The 24515-nt window shown below is 40.0% G+C and overlaps 1 protein-coding gene across 1 annotated transcript in view; it reads left to right on the top strand.

Moving 5' to 3' along the window:
- HIVEP1 (HIVEP zinc finger 1) overlaps window positions 1-24515 on the top strand; it is a 71248-nt gene that overhangs the window by 30908 nt on the left and 15825 nt on the right. Inside the window, exons 3-6 of the mRNA XM_050970363.1 lie at window positions 8389-14321; window positions 20534-20664; window positions 22035-22210; window positions 24216-24320. Of these exons, the coding sequence (XP_050826320.1) occupies window positions 8389-14321; window positions 20534-20664; window positions 22035-22210; window positions 24216-24320 (6345 nt within the window). The remainder of the gene's footprint in view (window positions 1-8388; window positions 14322-20533; window positions 20665-22034; window positions 22211-24215; window positions 24321-24515) is intronic.

The following is a 24515-nucleotide window of genomic DNA, read 5'->3' as shown; positions in this document are numbered from 1 at the left end:
ATTTCACTTTGGTCAGAGGTTTTCAGATGTGTCGAAGTGTTGCATCTGATTGCTGTTTGCATATGGACATTGGAATGTCTCAGTGGAGGCTCTCACAGTTACCTCAATTGTGAGATGTTTATTGTTGTTTGATCTTCATGGTCTTCCTCATCAAACAAGCTGATTTTATGGCTAAAAATTTGCTGGTTGTTACTTTCTTCACTTGAGGTGCTAGATGCACTAAATGAGACCAAACTGCTCTAAAGAAGGTATTTCTTGGTCTTGTTAGCTAGGGCAGTTATGTCCTTTACAACTCATCAGAAGTCAAGGGTGTCTTGATGTGAGTAGCCATGACTTGAAAAGGTGCCGCTGGGAAGACAGCCCCAGACTGCAGCTTATCATTTCCTCTTTACCTGTCCCAAGGCCAAACAAGGGTTGGCAGGCTCTCACAACTGAGATGAAACTGTATCATGGGAGAGCTTCCTGATAAGTCACAAGCCCTGTGCCTGGGGGCAAAGGTGTCTCCCTTTGCTTATGCTAAAATGTTATTGCACAATTTATAAAGCTAATCCGCTCTGCCCTTGCAATGGTATTTCACCATATGTAAGGACTAGCCCAGAGGACACCTTTGTGGCTGGAACCTTTAAACATGTCAGTTGCTGTATTTCACTTAGGAGAGGTTATGTGTGTTCCTGTTTCTTGGGGAGGAACCTTTTATGGTTTGAATTAATTACTGGATCATATCTGTATCTCTTCACTGTTGCTTCAGTCAGTCCAGAACATTATTCTCTCCTTTCAGCTTCAGTGTAACTTTGCAACTTAAACACTGGTGAGGGAGGGCCTGAAACCTGGGGGCTAAGGAGCCCCTTGCTCATTCCCACACCAGCTTCTCTCTCCCTCACAGGAGAAGTATAGGCAGGCCTATTATTTCAGGGAAACATTACTCAAAGGCTAGAAATACTTCTTCCTTTCCTCAGTGTTACCTTCATAGGTAACATACCTGTACAATTCACTCCTGTAAATATGGAATTAGTAGAAACAATAGATTGTGTAGTTTAAACTTTGCCATTTTTACTAAACATTACTAAATGATATTTGCCAGTTCTTAGCAATTGCTTATTTTTGATAGCCAGCACTATGGGTATTTCTTGGAATGTCTCTAGTTGAAAACTCCAAAATTCCATATGAGCAGAATGTTTTATTAAGCAAAAAGGAAAGTAGAAAAGCAGGGTTCCTGGGGATGCTGTTCCTGGCATAGCAAGAGAAGTATCATTGGTATGTTTTCTGATCATGATGACTTCACAAGATGAAGACCTCTGGAAGAATGCAAGCACTGTCTTCGGTATGAATATGAGCAAAAGTACTTTGCAGACATTCAGCTTTATCTATTCCAATCTCATAACAATGGAAATTGATGAAAGCTCTGATAACTATGATAAAATGGCTTCTATTATAGAGCTGGGGACAAGGGAATACTATTTCCCACAATATTGCTGTATCTAGGTGAGGGTTGTAAGGTCTGGCTAGGTGGACAACCAGAGGACTAGTTCAACAAGTACAAATGCAAAGCCCCTAAATACAAAGTGCCCAGGCAGAAGGAGACCCAGGCCTGGACTGACAGGCCAGAGAGCATCTCTGTGGAAAGGCCCTGGGGAGTGGTGGGCAGCAAGCTGGGCGCCCACCAGCAACATACCTGGCTGCAGGGGAGACCACAGCATCCTGGGCTGCATGGATGAAAGCATGACCAGATCAGGGGAGTGAATTATCTTCCTCTACTCAGCAACCCTTAGACCACTTTCAGATACTCTGGTTATACCTGCAGCACCCTACTCTCCCCAGTGCAGGAGGAACATCAGAAAACTGGAGTGAGTTCAGTGTTGAGGCACCACAGCCATCAGGGCTGGAGCATTTGCACTCTGAGGAGAAGCTGAGGGACCAGGGCTCGTTCAGGCTTGAGAAGAGGTGGTTTTGGAGGTGATTATCATGGAGTCAGACTTCATGACGGAGAGTGGTGAGAGGATGAGAGGCAATAGGAACAAGTTGAAACAAGAGTGATGCAGACTGTCTTGTTCCGCATGAGGACAGTCAAGCAGTGGAAAATGTTGCTCACAGAAGCTGTGTAGACTCTTCTGCTTGGAGGTTTCCAATACTTTATAGTTCAAAGCCCTGTGGACTCAGGTCTGATCCCATAGCTGGCCTTGATTTGAGCAGGAGGCTGGACTTGAGATTTTCTGAGGTCCCTTCCCACCTGAATTGTTTTGTGATGGTATGAAATACCAGTTTTCAGTTTTGAAAATTCACTCAGTGGTAGAGGTACTGGATGTGATTTCTTGGTGTGTATTGATCAATATATATTTTTCTCTACAATTACTTTTAATATATGAACTTGAGAAACACTGATTTTATGGGCTTGCCAGGGTGTTATAGGGAGGCATTAAAATTTAATTTGACTCTACAAAAATGTGTGCTGTCATTGAAGTTAGTGGCACTACTCAAATAGGTGCAAGTACTACATATTAACACAGGTGCACCTTTCCTGGAGCTTGTATTAGTAGGATATTTAGTATTTTGGTTAATAATGAGAAATTATGCTGATAAAATAGTCATTCCAGTACAAAAATCTGGTGGAAATGACCCTTGAAAGAGGATTGGGAAACCTGTGTCTGACAGCCAGTACAATACTTTTGATGGGTCACATATCATCATTGTCTGTTAAAAACACCAAGAAAAATAATCATGTGCTTACAGACAGTGTGAAATCCTGAAGCCATACTCCCTTTATGCATGCTCATCTGCTGTAGGCTGGTATGAACAAAAGAACAAATGTTGGCACAGATGAACACTTGATCCAATCCCTGTCATACTGCTTTAGCCTTTGCATGTCAAAGCTCCTCCTTACTTTTCTTTTTAACTAATCCATGTTAAAATGTGCATTACATACAAATCCAGTGTTTTTAAGGGTCTGCTCTACATATGTCTGGACTGGTATTCTCAGTAATAAAAGTACAAAAACATGCATTAATCCTGCTGACAGGTCTTTTCAAATAGCACTGCTGGCTTGGAGTGCCCCAAGTTCTGTCACTTGCCTCCTGTCCTCTGAGACAGGGAGTTTCCACCCTCTGGCCTCTTCATGAAGCCTGAAATAAGGCACTGAAATAAAACTGTTCAAATTGTTTTGCTTTAAAATCTGATTTTATTTGTACTTAAAATTAAGCTTGTGTTAATCATGTTCAAATATTTGTGTTGACTTGTTGGCTGTGAACATTTTCATAGTTGTATGGGTTGGTTATGTAGTCAAGGTTTTGTTGTTAGGGAAAATATTTATGGCTGTAATTAACACATAGGAAATGTTATGAAGCTGAAAAGGTAACTTATTAAAAAATGAATATTTAGTTATTCCTTGCTGCATTTAATGTGAGTTCTGGTGGCCTTATATTTGCCAGCAAATGTATTATTCCTTATTTCTTTATTTCATAATCATGTCCTTATTCATGGAAACAGACCCAGTGAGGTGATTAATGAGTGCTTTTGATAGTTTTGGTGAAATCAAAATTAAAGAGTATGTAAAGTTTAGCTTAAATCAGAATAAGGGCCTTAGTAACAGTCTCTCTCTTTTGGGGACCCTCCCATTTTTGGACCACTAGCATTGCTGGGTGTCACAGTAACCTCTTAGCCGTTCATTTAAGACATCAATTAGAAGACTTTCAGAAGAGACTTGGTCTTACTTGCAGTGCCCTGAGAGCCAAAGTACAGATTTGGAGCTAAAAGATCAGGCACTTGGATTTTAAAGTCTGGTCTTCGGATGGGAGCCAACAGTGATTTTTTTAAATTCTGCAATGTGAAGTGAGTACATGTGATGAAAATTATGGTGCTCATTGGACTGCAGGGATAGATAGTGATTGCTTGCTCCATGTTCACAGGATGGCACTGAGAGAGAAGGTGCCACTGGGAGTGGTGCCCTTCCATGGTTCCCTCTTACTCTTTTCTTTAAGTTCAAGCCTGTAGCTCTATTAGAAGGGAGAGAAAGAGAGTGGGTGTTATAATAACATGTAGGCTTTGAGACAGGCAGTTCTGGAAGTTACTTAAACAAAACCATTGAGATCATTTTGTCAAGACACTGTCTTGTTCACCAGTAAATGCTTTAAAAGAAAAAATCAGATCACTTATAACTTCCCTTATTTGCTGTATGAGTTACTCTGCAGATTGCTATCTGCACCATCACACCTGTGTTGTGTTGTTCTATTTTCTGTGCATAGAGCGAAGTGCATCAGAGAAATTGTAGGTGAACAAAATCATGTTTAGAAACATCAGCTTTCTCTTGTCATGTTTTGAGTGCAGAATTCATGCTGAAGCAAAGGAATTAAGTGAAGAATCTTGAGAGCAGGCAGAACAAAGACAACCAGGCAAAGCACAAAAGAGATGCTCTGGTGTCCTTGGAATGTGAAAAGAGAGATATTGAGCACAGCGGCATTGTCCCCTCTTTTCCTGGCCTGGGTAACTTAATCCTATTTGATGTAATACAGCTTATGAGAAAGATTCTTTTTTGACATCTGACTGAGGTGACATCACTTCTCAGAAATACCACTTCACCACCAGAGGAAAGGGGGAATTACCACTGAATGATGAGAATGGCTGGGTGACTGCAGAGGGGGTAAGCAAAGCACATGGCGTGGCAGGGAGAGAAAGAAAAGCAGATCAACTTCATACTTTTTTTCCACATCAGGATGTTTTTACATGCTTTTTGTTCAGTGTCAGTTTGTGGATGTGGGTACACGGAAGGCCCTGGCAAGTCATCGCACTCCTGAAAGTTGAAGGCAGAGGAGTCTTTAGCATTTGGGGGCCAATGCTTTCTGCCAGTTTTGTTGATGCCTCTGGAAAAACTGATGCAGTTGACCTTTGTGCAATCATGTAGCTGTAGATTAAGAAACCTACGGTGGAATATCTTCAACATAAACTGGGAATACAAAGCAGAGACTTATACGAAAAGAATGACAAGCTAAAAATAAGTGAAGAAAAGTTGTTGGTAATTCCTTTTTTTCTCCAGATATGCCAAAAAATTTGGTTATTAGGAAACATAAGGTTAATATTTCCATTAAGCATAATAATAAAGATTTCTAAATTATCCAGGAGTAGGGTAGAAGACAGGACTTAAATATTTTTTAAGCCACGTAAAGTTGTTGTCAAGTAAGTACATTTTACAAGATTTTATAGATGGGTACACTGAAGCAATTCTATGACTCCATCTCTGGGATCACAAAATTTGTAGAGGCAGAAATAAAAAATAAGACAAATAAGAAATAAGACAAATAAGAAATTAGTTCTCATGATTTCTGTAGACTGGAATTTTATTAGTACAGAAGCGGCACACTTATTGTGAAGACTAAAAAATACTTTTTCCATATGTAATGCAAGCATATCTTGCCTTTGTTTATTCTTTTTTCTCTTCTTTTCAACTTCCCAAACAATTTTTATACTTTGGCATGTGTTGAACAGCATTTTAAAAAGTAAATCAGTAAAGATATTATGGAAAATTCTGATCTTGTTATTCAAAGTGATTGAATCTTTTTAATTGCTTGTTGATAGATTAGAGATACATTTTTACTTTTGTTAAGGCTTTTGTAAGCCACATTATACCTTTCAGCTGTATTGGTTTCCAGTTCACCAGTACATTGTGCAGACTGAGTATCCTTGTTCTTTGGCACTGTATGGTTGAAACTTAGAACCAGTAGCTTTGAATATTCCAATATATCAGGAAGCACCACATCATTTGATTGTTCAGTTGCTGCAGTACGAAACAACTTAGTCTTTTTTGTGTACATTTGCTTGGATGTTTGCAATTCACGGCACTCTTGCTTTCCTAGCTGTGTAATCTGCCCAGCTCTTCCCGTAGTGCTCCGGTGCAAACACCGGCAGTATGATCGGTGTGGAGGCGTGATTGTGACAGCAGAAAAGCTACAGCGTGTGCATAAAAGGAACTAAATCACTTATGAGCAATTAAGGTGGCCATGTTTCAGAGAGATCACCAAACCATGGCTAAAAGCATGCTTTTATGTAATTACCTTGTTATTTTCTCTTTGATTCGGATAAAATTGGTTTTTGTTGTTATTGAAGAAAAAACAGTCACAGTAGACTATGAATTGTAAAGAATTCACCCTTAATAATATGAACGATAAGTTATTAGTTTAAGCCACTATTAAATTGTGAAGGAATGGAAAGTACAAAATGTGATGGAAGACTGCTTGGCTTTGAATATGTTAAATCCAGCCTAATAGGAATAGGGTCTTAAGATACAGCAATAAATCCAAAGTTCATTTAAAGGTTAAGTGAACAATTACCACAGAAATTTCTTTCTGGATGCCCAAGAGGAGCACAGAGTTACCAGAACTAGGAGCCAGTAGTTCTGGCAAGGGATTCAAGCATCTCTTTAATGGACTGCTGAATGTGGCAAAACAGACTCTTACTCTTCATAGGTAAGCTTTCCCTAGTAGGGCTGGGAGAGGTATGGGTGAGGTTCTGCGGAGATTCCACACTTGCAATGAGTTATGTGTGCTGTGGTTTCACCCCAGCCAGCAGCCAAGACTCTGTAATTCCCATTCTAGCCACTGTACAGAAAGTTAGCTCTATCCCAGCCAAAACCAGCACATTGTGTGATAGTCTTTAATCTTTCAGTTTGCAGAGTAATCTGAATATCTATTCACCCTAACTGAATATATGTATATAATTAAGTTGGCATTGAGACAGATTTTAGGTTTTGAAATTCCAAGTATCTGGCATTACCACACATCCCAGTTGGGTTGTGCTCTGGCATGGAGAAACATAACGTCTTTGCTTTTTTTCCCTATTGGTCACTTTGCATTCTCTTGTGCTAGGCAACCTTTAGGCATGGCCTGCATTTCATCTAAATGGAAGAGGAATTTCACTCTGGATTCATTAGCTGCAGTATCTCTTGTCAGATGCACACAATGCATTGGCTTTCCTCCCACCACAGTATGGAATTCAGCTGGTGTTTCTGCAAGGGGACAGTGTGTGCCAGTTCGTGGGGCTGTAGGGTTGATGAGTACTGGCAAGTCTGAGATTCTTCCACGTGCCTCCTTGACTGTGAGAATTTCATCCCTTTTTGTGTTGTTGTAAGGCTGTTTTTCTCCTAGAACTGCACATAAACCTCTGGTTCTAAGTTACTCATGCAGGAAAAACTGCTTGGGGTTACTCAATGCTGCTTCCAAAAATGTGTGTGTCTGAACCTTCCCAGAGCCATCAGCCCTCCAGTCATATCAGATTCCTCCTTTTTTTTTAATATTGGCAGTCAGATGAGTTGGGGCTTTGCTAACAGCATGATGACGGAGTTGTTAAAGCCTAAAAAAATGAATTTACATCAATTTATTATTTAGCTTCCTCTGCCCTACCAGAGATGCTAGTGGAGGCAGTGGCTCTGACTATGTTAGGATAGAAGTGAAAGAAAAGCAAATTAGCTGATAGATTATCATACATTTGAAGTAGACAAAGATGTGTAACTTGGGTATCCACTAAAAAAAAGGCTTCTGTGTATCAACACTGAAATTCAGTCTATTTGTGGTTTTTGTTATAGAGGGAATTGGACTGTCTGCAAGTACCAGTGCTTCCTACAAAATTATTCTGCTGAATAATGCTCTAATTCATTTGCTATTCCCAACACCCCTGAAACTCTGCATGCATATCTGCTTAAAATCAGCAACAAGTGTAGCTAGTAATGAAATAATTCAAATTTAGTTTATTTTGTTTCATGATGCACAAATAAGAAGTCATTTAAGTGTGACTGATTTTATTCATCCACAGTAGTTGCTCATCTGAAATGCTATTGAAATTCAGTAATTGGAGCTCTGAAATACAGTATTTGACAGATGGTGTGGGTGGTTGTACCATTTCCATGATAAATCTACTTACAAATATAACCATGAGGAAGTTGTGTTCATTCCTTGACTATGGGAACGTAGAGGTGGAAAAAGTGACACACATGACATATATGTCTTGGTTCTTCGTTTTCCTCCTATAATGATTTGAATTCTTAAACTAGTGCAAGAGAGAGGCTTCTTTTACATGTCTGAAAAGGAATTGCTAAAATATTCCTTCAGTAGCCTTCCTTTTCTTACATTTCCTTTGAAGCTTTTCCTATAGTGAATTACTTTTGTAATGTCTTCAAGCATCAGTTGGAAAGCATTGCTCATTTTTGATGAAAACAGAGTAGATCTTCTCTAAGATACATTTACTGTTAGCTGAAAGTAGTGGAGGCTGGAGAGACGGACACTCCTGATGCCCCAGGGCTTACTGTTGAAACTTAGAGATGGTAAAACAGTATAAATAAAAAATATACTCCATTATCCAGTTTGAATATTCTTTTTCTTAATTCTTTTTATTCTCTTTGTGTTTTAACAGAAATCACAGATGCTGGTACTAGAGGAACCCAAGATACAATTAAGGGTGTGAAAAGAAAAAAGATTGTGTCTGAAAACCATCTTAAAAAAATACCAAAATCGCCTTTGAGAAGCCCTGCTGAAGCCAAGGTTAAGCAAAATGTAGACCCTTCACCGCTTAAAGCTCTTCCAGATGCCTCCGAACATGCTGCGGCACAGGATCACCTGCCCGTGCAAAATGGAAATCAATGTACCAAACAAAATGGGGGAGCACTTAGCGGTGAGATAAGTGTTGAAACAACCAAATCTGAGACATCAATGCAGGCAAAGCTTTCACTGACACATCAGTCCTTAGATTTGTGTAAACAGGCAGCGGGGGATACTGATGCAAACCAACTGAACTCAGCAGAGAGGAAGCCTCCCTCAAACTCCTCATCAAGTAATACCAAGACTGACAGTAATGAATGTATTAATTTTGTTGATTGCAGTACGTCGTCCCCATGTACACGCACTGCATTCGATGTCTTACTAAAAGCTATGGAGCCTGAACTGAACACCTTAGCACAAGAATGCCCCCCTTATGGGATGCAGACAGAGAAACTGAGACCAAATAAAACTGTAAGCACCTCTTCTAGTCTCACGTCCAATACAATAAGCGTCCAAAATCAGTCTGCTTTGTCACAGCAGGAGTTTGCAGCTGGACCTCCCTATTACCCATGTACGTTGAACAATGTGCATGTAGCAACAACAGCCAAGACTGGAGAAGCACAAGGCCAATCAGTTTCTCATTCACAAGACCTTATGACTAAAACCAGTCAGCAAAATCACCAGGTTGTTATGTGTCCAAGTTTAACTAGGTCACTGGTGCAACAGCAGAGTCAAGAAAACCCCAAGCTCCAGCAGATCTACAGCATAGCAGTAACTTCATCTGTTGTTCACACCTCATCTTCCACTGTAACTCAGGTTTTTTCTCAAAACCCCTTAGTAGCTAGTTCATCTTCACCATTGTCAATTAACACATCAAGTTCAACACACTTGTCTATAGGTCCCGTGTATAATTCAGCCCAGATAGCATCAGTTGTAAACCATGGTGTAGAACAAATATGTAACCTCTTGAAAGACCAGAAGCCTAAAAAACTAGGGAAATATGTCTGTGAATATTGCAATCGGGCCTGTGCCAAGCCCAGTGTTCTCCAAAAGCACATCCGATCCCATACTGGAGAGCGACCTTATCCTTGTGTGACATGTGGGTTTTCATTCAAAACCAAAAGCAATCTCTACAAGCACAAAAAATCTCATGCACATGCTATCAAACTTGGACTTGTCCTGCAACCAGATTCAGGTGGCCTCTTCTTATCTCATGACTCGGACAAAGCACTTAGCATTCATTCAGATGTGGAAGAAAGCGGTGAAAGTGAAGATGAAGGCACTGCAGATGAAAGACAAGATGATCAAGAACTGGAACCTGCACAATTAGTGAAAGTCATTTCGAGTGCAGAAACACTGCAGAAAGGAAGCCCTATTCCATTAAGCAACCCAGACTGTATATCAGGTGACTCTTCATTACATGATGCAGAACCTCAAGTAAGGGCAGCTTTACCAAAAGTAGTAGTTCATTCTGTAAATGTTTCTCCATTGAGGGCCGATAGCCCAAAAGTGACAGAGCCAGCACCTGAGCTTCCTGCAGCGCAGAGAAAAGGAGATTCTAAAGTCACAACTCTTCAAACAGCCTCATTCAAGGAAAATGACATAAAGCAGCATCAGAAAGTAGAAGCAGGCCTGTTAGAGGAACAGCCAGGATCTATAGGACAACCAGTGCATGCTCAACTCCAGAGACAACAGGCTACTGATGGTTCTCAAGATCAGCAAGGAAAATGTCTATTGAGCCCTAGAAGTTTAGGTAGTACTGATTCTGGTTATTTCTCTCGTTCCGAAAGTGCCGATCAAACAATGAGCCCTCCAGCTCCTTTTGTAAGGGGATTGTTGACCTCTGAGAAAGATCCAAATAAGAATCTGCCCTGTGTGCCACGAGCAAGTGGCATGGTAGCATCAGTGGTACAAACAGTCTGTGCCGAAAAAAATCTGGTTCTCTCTGGCCAAATGCGACCTCCCTTGGCAACGAAAACTCTTGAGGAGCGTATCTCAAAGTTAATTTCTGATAATGAAGCTGTTGTGGATGACAAGCAGTTAGACAGTGTGAAACCAAGAAGAACATCTCTTTCAAGAAGAGGAAGCATAGATTCACCAAAATCTTACATATTTAAGGATTCTTTCCAGTTTGATTTAAAGCCCATGGGAAGAAGAACTAGCTCAAGCTCTGATATACCAAAGTCTCCTTTCACACCCACTGAGAAATCCAAACAAGTTTTTCTTCTTTCTGTACCGTCCCTTGACTGTTTACCTATAACACGAAGTAATTCCATGCCTACCACCAGTTACTCAGCAGTACCTCCTAATGTCATACCTCCCTCTCATCCTCTTCGAGGAAGCCAGTCATTTGATGATAAAATTGGCTCTTTATATGATGATGTTTTTGTGTCAGGACCTGCTGCTCCACTGAACCAAGGTGGACATCCTCGGACCCTGGTCAGACAGGCAGCAATAGAAGATTCTTCTACTGGTGAAAGCCAAGGTCTTGGACCCGTGCGATCTGTAGAAGAAAATTATCTGGGGTGTAATTTATCAAATGAATCCTTATTGCAAAGGAGCAAATCTCTGGCACAGGGATCAAATTCAGAAAAAACAAAGAAGTCCCCTCAGGTGCGAGGAACAATGTTTGAATGTGAAACCTGCAGGAACAGATATAGAAAACTGGAAAATTTTGAAAACCACAAGAAATTTTATTGTTCAGAGTTGCATGGACCTAAAACTAAAGCAGCAATCAGAGAGCCTGAGCACAAAACTGCTCCGAACAGTACACAGCCTCAAATTCTACACTACAGAGTCACAACTTCAACTGGTGTCTGGGAGCAGACACCCCAGATAAGGAAAAGAAGGAAAATGAAAAGTGTTGGTGATGATGATGACCCACAGCAAAATGATACAAGTGTACCATTGAAGAACACAGAAGGCCAAAGCAAGCCAGCAAATTCTTCCAGTCTGTCAAAACCCAGCGCCACAACTGTGGTAGGATCACAACAATCAAGCAAACTTCTACTTCAAAATTCCCAAATTCAGCTTGTGGCTCGTGGCACAGATCAGACTACTGAGCCAAAGATGGCTTCCCTCGTCGAAAAGCAGGCAAGTTCAGCTGTGCAAGAAAAGGTGGAGTTGAAAAGACAAGGGACTGGCATTTCAGTAATACAGCACACAAATTCACTAAGCAGAAATAGCTCATTCGAGAAATCAGAGTCATTTGAAAGAGTATCACCAGTTTCTTCTCAAGAGCCCAACAAGGGTGCAAAGCACCGCTCTTTGAATACAGTTGTAATCCAAGAAGACAGACACTCTCATCTGAGCACTCCCCAGCATCACCAACCCTTGTCCTCAGAACCACCTAGAGGGGAAGTTCAGGGAAACCAATTAGTTTCTAACGAGAGAAGTGTGCCACTTCAGCCATCAAGACTCGTTCGCCAGCATAACATCCAGGTTCCCGAAATACTGGTCACAGAAGAACCAGACAGAGAGCAAGAAAACCAATGCAGTGACCCCGAAAAGACAGAAAGGTTTAACTGGCCACAACGCAGCGAAACGCTGTCAAAATTGCCAACAGAAAAGCTTCCACCAAAGAAGAAGAGAATTCGGCTGGCTGAAATGGAACATTCATCTGCTGAATCCAGCGTTGACTCCACACTTTCCAGAAGCCTAAGTCGGGAGAGTAGCTTGTCTCATGCCTCCAGTTTCTCAACTTCACTTGATAAAGATGAAACTTTAAAGGCTGAGAACCCTTCCAAAGCAGAGCCTGTTAGTAAGTCATCAGAATTCCTCATGATTCCAGCTGGCTCACACGCACTGGCAGTGCCTGGACCTCATTACCGGGAAATGAGACGTGCGGCGTCAGAGCAAATCAGCTGCACGCAGCCCTCCATGGAGGTCGTGGACTACAGGAGTAAGTCTTTCGACTGTGGAAGCATGTCTCCATCAAAACCTGTCCCACTTGTAGAGGTAGCCACTCCGAAAGTGTCATCTGCAAACGGAGCTGCTGGACATGTGCCTCTGCTAGAAAGGAGAAGGGGGCCATTTGTAAGACAAATATCTTTAAATATTGCTCCTGAAAATCAACAGCCTCAAGTGAAATCGACTTCTTCATTGCAGGCAGCTCATGCCACAGAGGTGCCCACAGTGCCATTGCACAGACTGCAGACTTCTGGCAAACCCTCGGCGGAGTTTCCTTCAAGTACTCAGCATTCACAGACTAACTCCAGACCTCATTCAATGATTCAAAATTGTAATCCTGTTAGCCTGTCTTCACCTCAGCAGCCTCTAGATCACATGTTGAATAATCAAGGCCAGCCATCCTTGACTCACCAGCCTTCTCAGCCGTCTACTAAAACATCAGCCCAAGGGGAGCAAGCAAGCATGAACTCACTCTCTTGTAATCCTGATGAAAAAAAGGACTGTTTTGCTCCCAAGTATCAACTTCAAGTTAAAACATTACATATAGGTCAGCCATACTCTTCTAAATTGCTAAAAAATACTTTATCAGCTCAGACTGGTCCAAGTCAAGTTGGGGTGGACCAGAATGCATCTTCCTTTGAAGTGCAGACAAAACTCTCTGACATGTCTAATCCGTACTCTGTGCCTCCTCTAAAGCAAATTGTTCCTAATAACTGCAGCAGTCAGATACATCAGATTCCTCCTTTTGTGGTTCCCGTCCGTATTCAGAGCAGTATGCCATCCTATGGCTTCGCAACTGTTACACCCCTGCCTCACATTTTAGTGACCCAGGATCAGGGAAATCAGTCCCTCTGCAAAACAAATGTTGTGATGGTGCCAACACTTGAAGGCAAAACTCAGCTGCCAAAATCTCACAAAGATCATCAGAGGACTTTGCCAAATTCATTTGAATTTGAAAATTCACCACTGGAAGGTGGAACCAGAAATTCACATTTGTCAAGCTCTTCAAATATAATTCAGAAAGTGCCAGTAAGTGGACTCTTCCCTCAACCAGAAGTTACAGCTTCAAGTAAACGAATGCTTTCCCCAGCAAACAGTTTAGATATTGCCATGGAAAAACAGCAAAAACGTGTTAAAGATGAGAGTGGAGCTGCTTGTATGACAGATGCTAGACCATTGCATTCACTGAACATTAGATCTAGTGACCCTACTACTAAGCAAAAGAAACCAGTTTTGGTAAGACAGGTTTGCACCACAGAGCCTCTTGAAAATCACCTCTTGGATCCTGATGTTGTTACACAGCAAGAAAAAAGCAGCAAGGCCAGTACTTTAGACCTGCCTGACCATCAGTCATCTGACACTGGCGTTTCAGAAACCCTAAAGAAGTCACCAGAATCTGAAGACCTTAAGTCTTCCACATCACCAGTGTTTGTAGTTAGGAAACCTTCTGAATTGTCTCCAGTTAATAGCCAGAGTTCTCTTCTCAAGGCTGTAAGTAGCAGCCAAGAAAGAAGGTCCCCAACTAACAGTGATGAGGGCACCCACAGCAGCAGCCCGGGCCAAGCAAAGCCTATAGCGACACTGGCTGTGATGAATGCAGGAGAAATGCAGAGGTTGTCATTTCCAAGCCTCAAGACCACAACGAATTTTACCTGGTGTTACCTCATGAAGAGAAAACCATTGCACCTGCTGCAAAATGATCAAAAAATCTCTGCCTATTCTACATGGACCATTAGTCCCAACAACCCCAATCCACTTGGTTTGTCAACAAAGGTAGCTCTCTCCCTCCTCAATTCCAAACAAAAAGTTGAAAAACCACTGTACACTCTAGCAAGAACTACGCACCCCAGATCTGATGTATTGGTCTATTCAAGCAAGTGGAAGAACAGCTTGACCAAGGTACTTAAAGCTATGTTTGATATATATTGATCATTTACAGAGGATTTGCTTTGGAAATCATGCTTCTTCTTATTTTAGAGAATGTAATATGCATGACACATACCATAGATGTGCTTATTTATTCTAATTATGCTGGATCAAACTGCTAAAAAGATCTTAAATAATTCAATTAGGAAACCTGTTCATAAGGATTTACCATTTTTTATGGGAATTAGTTCCAGGGCTTAAATCTGTGTATTGAGTGTTCATTGTGGCAGGAATGTGTCTGGCTATTTTTTTGTCATGCAAAGGGTAGAACAAAATAAGTCTGATATAAATATTTTTAAACACTTCTAACTTAATTTAAGATCATAATTACATATTTTGCCTTAAAATTCAGCTAAGGAAAGAACAATAAGGGTATTTTCTGCTTCAAAAGAGTACTCAGCTTGAGCAGGTGTCCATGGATACACCATGAAAACAGTTTTCACCATCACTGATCATCTAATTGTGAGAGGAACATTTCCCTTTCTCCCTCCTTGGTTAATCAGCGGTGTGAAATAATGACAAAAATACCAAGGTTTAAACAAAATTGCCACTGCCATAAAACCACTGACAACTTCTTGGATTGATATGGCTCCAAAGATAACATTAAATTTTGTGCTGAGGAATGTAATCCAGGCAAAGGTTGTGACCCACATAAAAAACCACATCATTCCAGAGTCCAAAGTGGCAGAGCAAAATAGTCTCTTGTTATTTCCTTAGCTGTTTTGGGGCTGCACAGATGTGATCAAGATTTTACTCTCTGGACAGTTTTGTTACAGAGAAGACCAAAGCTGTTTGGTTAGACTGGATTTGCTGTTCTTAGTGATAGAACCACCACTCTGCATGGGTGAAGGTGGCTCTTAGCCCTGCATTATGGCAGCAGGTGTCTGTCTCTGTAATGGACCCAGCAGTGGATTTTATTGTCCCATCTACTGAAGTTGTTAAGCTCTCTGAAGCGCGCAGCATGGTTTCGTGCTCTTCCTTCCTCTGCACTGCATACACTGTGTCACTGGTGCCAAACTCATTGGAGCTGGCAAAAACAGGGCATCCACAAAGCCATAGACCTTTCTTTCTCCATTATCCTTCAGGGCATGGAAATGGTTTGGCAAAGGCATAAAAGTAACTGAAATTTGTCCTACTGCCATCAGCAAAAGGTCCCAGACATTGGGATTCAGGGTCCATAGGCCAGCAGTCACTCTAGAGGAGACATTCCACAGCCTTGGGAAAGGACCCCTATTTGTGTGGGTGTTGAGGGATGGGAACTGCTGCTGTCAGAGGTCACCCTGGAATGTTTCTGTTTTGCTAAGATACAACATTGTCAGTGGGGAGAAAAGCAATAGCAAGAGAAACTGTGTGATAAGTGAAGTAGTTTCAGAATTACAGGAAGTTATGCTGAAACCTTTAAGGCCAAAAGTGCAGTGGAGTTAAATGTGGCCCTCCTGGAATCAGTGGGAGACTTGCTAACATTTTTATTGGAGTTCAAAACTTTACCCATAATGTTCCCTGTAGAAAATGTATACAGGCTGCTGATTTTGTTTTAGTGCTGTAGTTGAATCTATTTGTTGGTTCCATGTTAATGTGCTGCCTTGGATTAAACTCTTACTGCTTTTTTTTTTTTTTCAGTCTGCTTCCTCATACATTTCATGAGATGTTGCACTTAAATAGTGCTAAGTTAAAAAAAACCAAAAAGGAAACAAATGTTTAGCTTTTTTCATTGTATGTAGTTGAGCAAGTCTTTCTAAGGCAAGTCTCACATCCTTGTGTCATCAAGTCATGTTCGTTTTATTTTTGAAGAACAGTCTTTCAGAAGAAATTCTGTGATAGCAAAGCAGTTGTATGCCTCTTGAAAAACAGATTTTCTGTACAAACAAATTCTGTTTAGAATACAAATAATGGATAATAATATTTTTTTAAAATATTTTGACAGCACCATTTTAAAAGACTCCAAGAGTTCTTAAATGCTGTAATAGGCAGCTGTCAGGTACATTTACAGTGCTTCTGCCACAAAAGAAACAGTTACTAATCTTTCTTCAGTCTTTCTTGCTGACATTTTGAATGAAGCACATGAGCATGATGGAAATGAAGAGTTTTTAAGCTCTGCTTGGGCTAATTTACAGGCTTTGCTTGCAGCCATTACTAAGGAAAAAAGTGCAGCAAATAGCACCAATTAAAGTTTAATTGGCACCTCAGATTGTATGAGCAAGGTGTACCATGGCAAAAGCTAAAATTTTCAAAGATCTGATAGGTTTTTCTATCTAATTCTTCTAGAGTTTGTCTGCTTTCCCTTCTAATGATTACGGTAGCAGGATTTAAGCTGTTTTCTAGAATGATTTTGCTGCTGCTGTTACAGTGTACCTCTGTGTTACCAGTCTCCAGTTAGACCTGGTAATGGAATAGCTGATGCCAGCTTGGAATCTTCCTCACAGTAGCCATGTTTAAAAAAAGCAAAAACTGAAATTCCTCAGCTCAGGCCCAGTGATTCCACTGTTTTGGCTTTTTTTGTTGGAGTCTGAAGATGGAAAACATTGGAGATCATTTTGGAAATTAATATTCCATTAAAAAAAACTACAAACACAAAAAACCCAGCACAAACAAAGCCAACAGAGAAAATAGCAAATAATTCTAAAACGAAAATGTGGTTGATTTCCTGCTTAGAAACTTGGCAGGGTCCTGAGTTCCTTGGGGAACCTTGGTTTGGATTGCAGGTGTTGGGGGTTGTGTTTGCTCAAGTGGTTTGCACATTTTAACCCTGATCTGACAGAGAGCTTTAAATGCTACCACAATCCAGTTTATGAATAATAATAAAAACACAGTACTGTTATGTCTCACCTCCTCTCTCACAGCCATAGCCCTTTCCAGACTCATTTGGTATATTCTGCTCATGGGGCTCTTACTGCTGATCTTCTCACCAAGATAAAGCAACTTGCTGAACTGTTCTGGGTTTGCCCCCAGAGCTAAACAGTGTTTACAGACACCTCGTGCTGCTGCATAACCGCTACTAATCACTGTCACAAAAAAAAGGCAGCTCTTTCAACAATAGGTACCATGGGAAAGGAAGATACACGTGAACAGAATGCAAACAAAAAGGAGCCCAGGGACTTTGTTTGCTCTTCACAATTCACTGCTCAGAGGCAATAGGTGAAGTTGCCACGTTCCAGTGATTCAGAAAACAAACCACAAAATGTTATTGTGAAAGAAGCTCCTGGAATGAGTGCAGTATGTTAAAATGTAACAGGAGGTTTCACCTGCATGGAAAAGGCTTATTTTATCTCCATCCTCATTTTATTGTTCCATTTATTACTACTTTTCACCAGTTTTTCTCACTTGAATTCACTGGTGTTATATCTTTTTCAAGCCTTCACATTGATCTTGGCTCTTCTCACTAAAGTGAATCAGTAGTGTGTGCAGTATTCCAGGGTGATGATTTTTGAGCAAGGATAGGCTGAAGAATGGAAAGTTTCTCCTAACTGTGGAAAGCTTTCCTTTCTTGGATGATATGCCACAACAGTCCAGCTCACCACTGGAAAGTAGTTAAATGCAGAAGATTTTTATGTTTAAACTAGTAAAAGGTTAAAGATATTAAAAACATTTTCCCCAAGTGACTTTGTGCCAGTGGGAAAAATGTTTAATGAATATTCTAATCTGAAATTTATAACTTTGATGATTCAGGCTGCAAGCATGTTTTTTTTCCAAAGGATGTTGTAAAGTACCAGAAGTATCTGTTGAACTCTGGTCTCTGGGCCAGCCCTAGGAGCAGGTTTTTTTTTTCAGTTTTATAGTAGTAATTGAGGACAGTGGAGGTAAATTGGAGCAAAATGAGTAAAGTAGAAATGAATCATGGCCCTTTTCTCTATGGCAGTAGAGAGACAAGTGTCTCTGTTAAAAACAGAAGGCAGAAGTAAGCATAGAGAGGAATATTTTACAGCACTGCTGTTTTTCTGCCCTTTCCACCAGTCCATATGGGGCTTGGGGGGATTTCAGGTGAGGTGCATTAAAGGATTTCCACACAAGAAACCTCTGCTTGTTACAGACTGGTTGCTCTTTAAAATATACAGAGGGGGCGAGTCATTTTCATCAGTTTGAAATTTTTCAGAAAAAGCTAAACAGACTGCTTTATTCATTGTCAGTGAGTATTTCTCTAGATTTCTGTGAGAAACTCAATGTTTCTTTTACTCTGATATCAGCATTTTACATGTCCAAGACACTGAAACAATTTCCTAAAGCAGCAAATAACATTAAACTTAAGCACAGCAGGGGAAGTAAATAATTTTAACACAAGTTGGGCTGTCTTATATCTGTACATAGACATGTGTTTTAAAAAAGGTTGGGTAGTGGGAGCATCAGAGGTACTTGGTTTCATGATATTTTTTGCATTCTAAATACTTTTGTAAATATACAACTTATTGTAACAGTTTCATCATAGTTTGGATAACAGTGTGGATCTAAGGCTTCTGTAATCTTTCTTTTTCCTTTGTCTTGTCACTACTAAAAAATAAATGTGGAAAAAAAATTGGTATATAGCATTGAAGGATCAGGCACTAAAAGATTTCATTATTTCAGCTGCTGGAAGTATTTATATGTTTGGTTTATTGTGTGTATTCTGTATTTTCCACAGCTCTCTTCCTGTTAAGCTACAAATCTCACCTTGTTACTCTTTGTTTGCAGTGGAAACAAAAGCAGTTCATGTGCCAGGTAGTGTATAGGAACTGCAGAATGGCTGAGTTGTGATTATTGGAGCAGGCTTCACTTCGGATATTTCTCATCCAGAGCATCATATCCTTTCACCTTGTATGAGTGCTGTTAAAACATGCAGGGTGAAATTTCTTTCTTCCTACACACAGGCAGAGTTGTCATGTGTGCTTTGGTAGAAGTGCTCAGATGTTTGAAAATGCAGCCTGAATCAACCCAGAGGGCTGTGTGAGAGTGTATGGATTGTATGGATTGGGGTAGTGCTTGTGCATGTGCAGCTTCCTGGGGCTTTCAATTGAATAGGGAGATGCTTTTCCTCTGATCTATGTTAATTCATTATCCTCTGGGAATTAGAAGTGAAGGCAGTGTCTGAGGCTGCATGAAGGGCAATGGGCAAGAACCAGGTGCCAGAATGATGTCACCCTTCAATGTATGTAACAACCAGCATAACTCATCTGTCATTTTAAGCCAGCCAGTGAAGTCATTCCTCTTGCCAAGAATTCACAAGCTTACAGCATTAAATTTTATAATGAGTGAAAAACATAAGGCCAGATTTTTTTTTTCTTTCATCATTTTATTCACTTATCAATATGAGCAAATGAGGTAAATGTGCCAGCTATGTGGGTAGAACAGTTTATAAATATAGCAGTAATAATTGCTGGCTAATTGGATCATTCCTTCATTGTTGCCCATTTTATAAATAGCCTAGGATTGGAAGGAATAGATTTTAATTGGCAAATGTTGGGGGAACTCATCCTCCTTAAAACAAACAAAAAAAAAGTTCCTAGATTAATGATCAGGCAAAGTGAAGAAATATAATCTTGTTCTTCTAGACAACTGTATGCTTTTTCTTGTAATTTGGTCTGGCAGTAGGAAATTAGGTGTGGAGTCTTGCTTTGGGAGTATTCTGGACCCCCTGTTAATAACCTCACCAAATTGGGAGCAGTCAGTCTCCAGAGCAAAAGAGCTGTAGTTCTTGAAAAACATTAGCACTCAGAAATGTTACCTGTTATTAACCTCCCTAGCTACACCCCTCCTTCCCACCCTTCTCCCCTCTGCTGTGCCATGGGGAGGCAGCTCCTACAGGCCATGAGGTGCTGCTGTATCCTGGGTCAGCAGACAGTTTGGTCCAGGTGCTGCTGTTCCGGAAGCACTTCAGTTTGATTGTACACATCTTTTTCTGAAGGCTATTTGTGAGCTAAAAAACATCACCTTTATCTTCCCAGGACAAAGAAAAGGAATGTCCTCCTTCAGACTCAAAGCATTCCTGGTTTCCTACAGGGCTATAACCTCTGTATAGATTAATCAGCCCACAAACAGGCAATGCAGAGTAGAGAAGAAGTTCAGCAGAAGATATTTTTTGTTTCATGTATCTTAACAGTTTTAAAAAACAAATATTAGAATTGTGGGGTTTATGATGCTTTTATTCACCATAACTTGAATGTTTGAATAGCATATGAAAGACACTAATGATGAGCATATCTCATTTTCTTTCAGAGAGCATTAAACAGAAAAAATTGACTCCAACTGAATTCAGCAATAAGGAAAACTCTGAATCGAGCACTGAGCATGATAAAGAAAATTCATTTATCAAAACTGTACCAAGAAGAGTTAAAATATTTGATGGAGGGCAAGTATTGTACTTTATACACTAGATATCATGGAAAAGATATTTTTTCCTAGATTCTAGACTTTGCAGAGATTTTGCTTCCTGATTGATTTATTTTCAACAACAGTTCCCATATTGTGGTCTGTGGATGTTGGTTTATGTTTCCAAGAAAAATGGAAAGTCATCAGTAGCATGGAGCCATGAGAGTTATGAGAAGGGGTAATAAAATAAAGAACAGTAGGCTGTGCGATTCATTTTTTTTTCCAGGGAATGAGCATTAATCAGTGCTAAGGGCAGCTAGATACAGCCAGAGATGTAAATTCTGTTCCTATGTTTCTCTTACATGATAAATAATACCTATTCTGCAGCAAGGTTGTATAACTGTAGAGAGGAAATAGTCCAGGGGCTAAGCAGCAGCCTGCAGTGCCGTCTCTGTCTGGCAGCTTGCTGTGGCATACGCAGGCTGGAGAGCTCTGATTTGAAAAGTGCCATGGAAATATTTACTGAGAGCCCTCCTCCCTGCACCATAATACTTCAAATCTGTTGCCTGATGTAAATATCTGTTGCTTTAGCTACAGTGTTGCACTATGTACACCATCTTATAAAATTTTTAAATAGAAAAGCGGATTTTTAAATAGAAAAGCAGATTTTTAAATAGAAAAGTGCCAGTAAAATTTTTTAACACAAATAGTTCATGTTTGATTAGTCTCAATGGTCAGCTGTAGGGCTTTAGTTACTGGTTCCCAATTTGAATCTAGTCTAGGCCAGCAGTTAAATCATTACCACCTATCTAGGTAAAATATCATTGTGTCTCTGCTCAGATGCAGACATTGCAAGGACCAGGTCACAAAAGCTTAACACATTTGGCATCCCTGAGTGGAAATATGAAGGGCATAATTGAATCCAAATGACTTTTTCTGTCTAGAGACAGTCCCCATAGGCTGAGTTCAGAGGACATTGATAGGGAATTTTAAAGACTTTCTCATCATTGTAACTAATGTTACTCCTTTTCTGCACAAGGCAGAGCCTCCAAGATGCTCTTTTAAAGCTCCTCATGGTGCTCAAACCTGCTTCCAACTGACACCTTTAAAAATATGTTCCTGTGTTGCTAAGAGGAAATTTGAAATCTTTAAATACTTAGTATCAACAGTACCTGTATTTAAAAAGATTAGCTGCTGTTCCTAAACAGGTCTATGACTAGCTAGTGATAAATATAGATATGAATTTAACAAATACATGCAGGAATGAGTAGACAAAGAGCGTGATTGGTTTTGTCAGTCATGGATTTTCATCTAATGTGTTATTTTAAAAATTCTGGTAGATGAGTGTTTCTAGCTGGACTCATTTTCCCATTACAACTGATTGCCTTACTCTTATGGTTCTGTTACTAGGTACAAGTCAAACGAAGACTATGTGTATGTGAGAGGGAGAGGCAGAGGGAAGTATATCTGTGAGGAGTGTGGCATACGCTGCAAGAAGCCCAGCATGCTGAAGAAGCACATTCGCACACACACTGATGTCCGTCCTTACCACTGCAATTACTGCAACTTTTCCTTCAAAACTAAAGGTAAGGCTACTTTACTGGCTATGTTTTTCCCTTTTTTCCTTTCTACTTTAAAGTTTATTTTTATTTTATAGTTATTTTCTTCTCTCAGTTGGCTGTTCATGAGCTAAAGAGGTTCCCTCTCTGTGGCATTTTATTCTAATGCTTCAAATATTTGTAATTTATTTCCTGCTTTTCCTTTGTCTTCTGTATGTTTATTCATATGATCACATCTTCATATGAATGAACTGTCTGGCATGCCACAGTGGGGGAGAAATTGGAGTGGAAGAGAGAAGTCATGGGAGTATGTTGAATGTTAGCTGAAGACAAGTGAGATGGTTAGCTGCTCATCCTAGATAGAGATGGGACACAGAATTTTAAATCCCTTACAGTGTCTTTTGGAGGTAGGAGGTGGACATATATTCTACTTGTATTGGCACTCAACCAATTGCTCTAGGAAAGAAATTGGTCTCTAATAAATTACTATATTGAATTATTTTTTTTTACCCTTGAAGGACAAAGGTTTGCTTTCTGCTTGACCTTCTAAGACCCAGAGTTGGATGTCTCCTTTTTAAAGCCTTTTTATAACTTCAGATACCTAAGTGTATCCCAGTTTATGCAGGCAATATATTAAACAGTGGTACATCCAGGACTCAAGTGAAACAGACAGGAGAAGTTCACAGCCAAAATAATTTCAGGGAAAAAAAAGCAGTAAAATTTTTCTTGGCTTTGAACATCATTTAGCAACAATTCCCCCCAAGCTGTAACCTCAGGAACATTTGTGTTTTTAGTGGGTTTGAGACTACGCAGTGGTGGAAACCTTCCAAGAAATAACACAGTGCTGTACAAAGTGGGATGAATAGCCTTCAGATGTGTCAAAACTCATCACTGCATCCTGACAGGCTGGGTCATCATATTGCCTTCATGATGAAATGCTGGAGTGCAAATGCAGTAAATTCTCATTATGGTTTTTGCAGAGGAGGGGTGCTGGCCAAGTTCAAGTAATTAAGTTCTGCCCGTGTAAAGATCTCCCTGGTTTCAGTCGTAGCAGATACTTGTATTCACATCCTCTTCTGCATTTGCTGTGCCTGGCTCGTGCCATTGCTGCTGGCAGTCAGGTCACACAGTTGGGTGTTTGATGTTTGGTAAGCCACTCTTCATGACAGGACAGTGTAGCCAGCAGCTTCATGAAGTGTGCAAAGACTGGAAAATTTGCTATTTGTGAGTCAATATATTCGCAACAATTATTTCAACATTTGGGATGAGTTACCACCTTCATTTCAAAGCAGAAATAAGATACTCCATAACCATATAAGAGTCAGCATTACACTTTAATTTTCGCTATTTAAATACCTCCAATAAATGTTTTTTGTGAAGTTTAAGATGGGCAGTTACTTCTAGTAACATGCATTTTATCATTTACGGATCTGAGCCACTCTTAGCCATTTCTTGATATTTACCATGTTTTCTTTTTAAAGGAAAAGGGGAGAGCAGCCTGTGGGGCCTCTCAGCTGCACATTCACTTTTGAGATTCAGATCAAGTATGTTCATGCTCTGATTTTGAATAAAATTAGCATGTTTGCTTAAGTTGGCATTGAAAGTGTTTACACTAAAAATAGAATTCATCAAATACTGGAAGAGCTGCAAGATAAGAACTTCAGTTTCACGTGATAGTTTTCTGTCAACATGACTTTGAAGACTGAATCACCCCTTTTTATACTTCGCCATAAACAAAGGAGGGATCTCTTACACCAGTACAAAATACATAATAATTTAGGGTTTCCATCCTCTTCTGTTTTATCTCAATAAAAAACTTCCTAAATGTAGACAGCCAGTTGGTAGCATTCAGGATAGTGAACCTGCTGCAGCCCTTGACAGCTTGCATTGAGGGACAAGGTTCTAGCAAGTGTGAAATCAGATTATAAGTTGTTATAAAGATACCTGAAGAATAGATGGACACGTTAAGCATATATTTGTAGACATTTTAATACTCACAGAGCAGTTAATGTTGTTTTGTTTTTTTCTTAAGGAAATTTAACAAAGCATATGAAGTCAAAGGCACATAGCAAGAAATGCATGGATTTGGGCGTCTCAGTAGGCTTAATAGATGACCAGGATGGAGAAGAAGAATTTGGTAAGAAATTAAAGTCTTCTTTCTTTATTGAATTATTGTGTCTATTTTGTCATCTCAGCTTCTTACCCTTTCTTTTCCAAAGCTTTTTAATTATGGTACAGGGAAAAGATACAGAGATAAAAATCTTAAGAGCTAGTCCAAGGGAGCCAGAAACACTGGGAAAACTTTCACTGAAAGAAATGACAAGCATATGCT

Source organism: Serinus canaria, chromosome 2 (assembly GCF_022539315.1).
Source record: "Serinus canaria isolate serCan28SL12 chromosome 2, serCan2020, whole genome shotgun sequence".
NCBI lineage: Eukaryota > Metazoa > Chordata > Aves > Passeriformes > Fringillidae > Serinus > Serinus canaria.
Note: the sequence above shows the minus strand (reverse complement) of the source record. Positions and strands in the feature narration are given on the sequence as shown.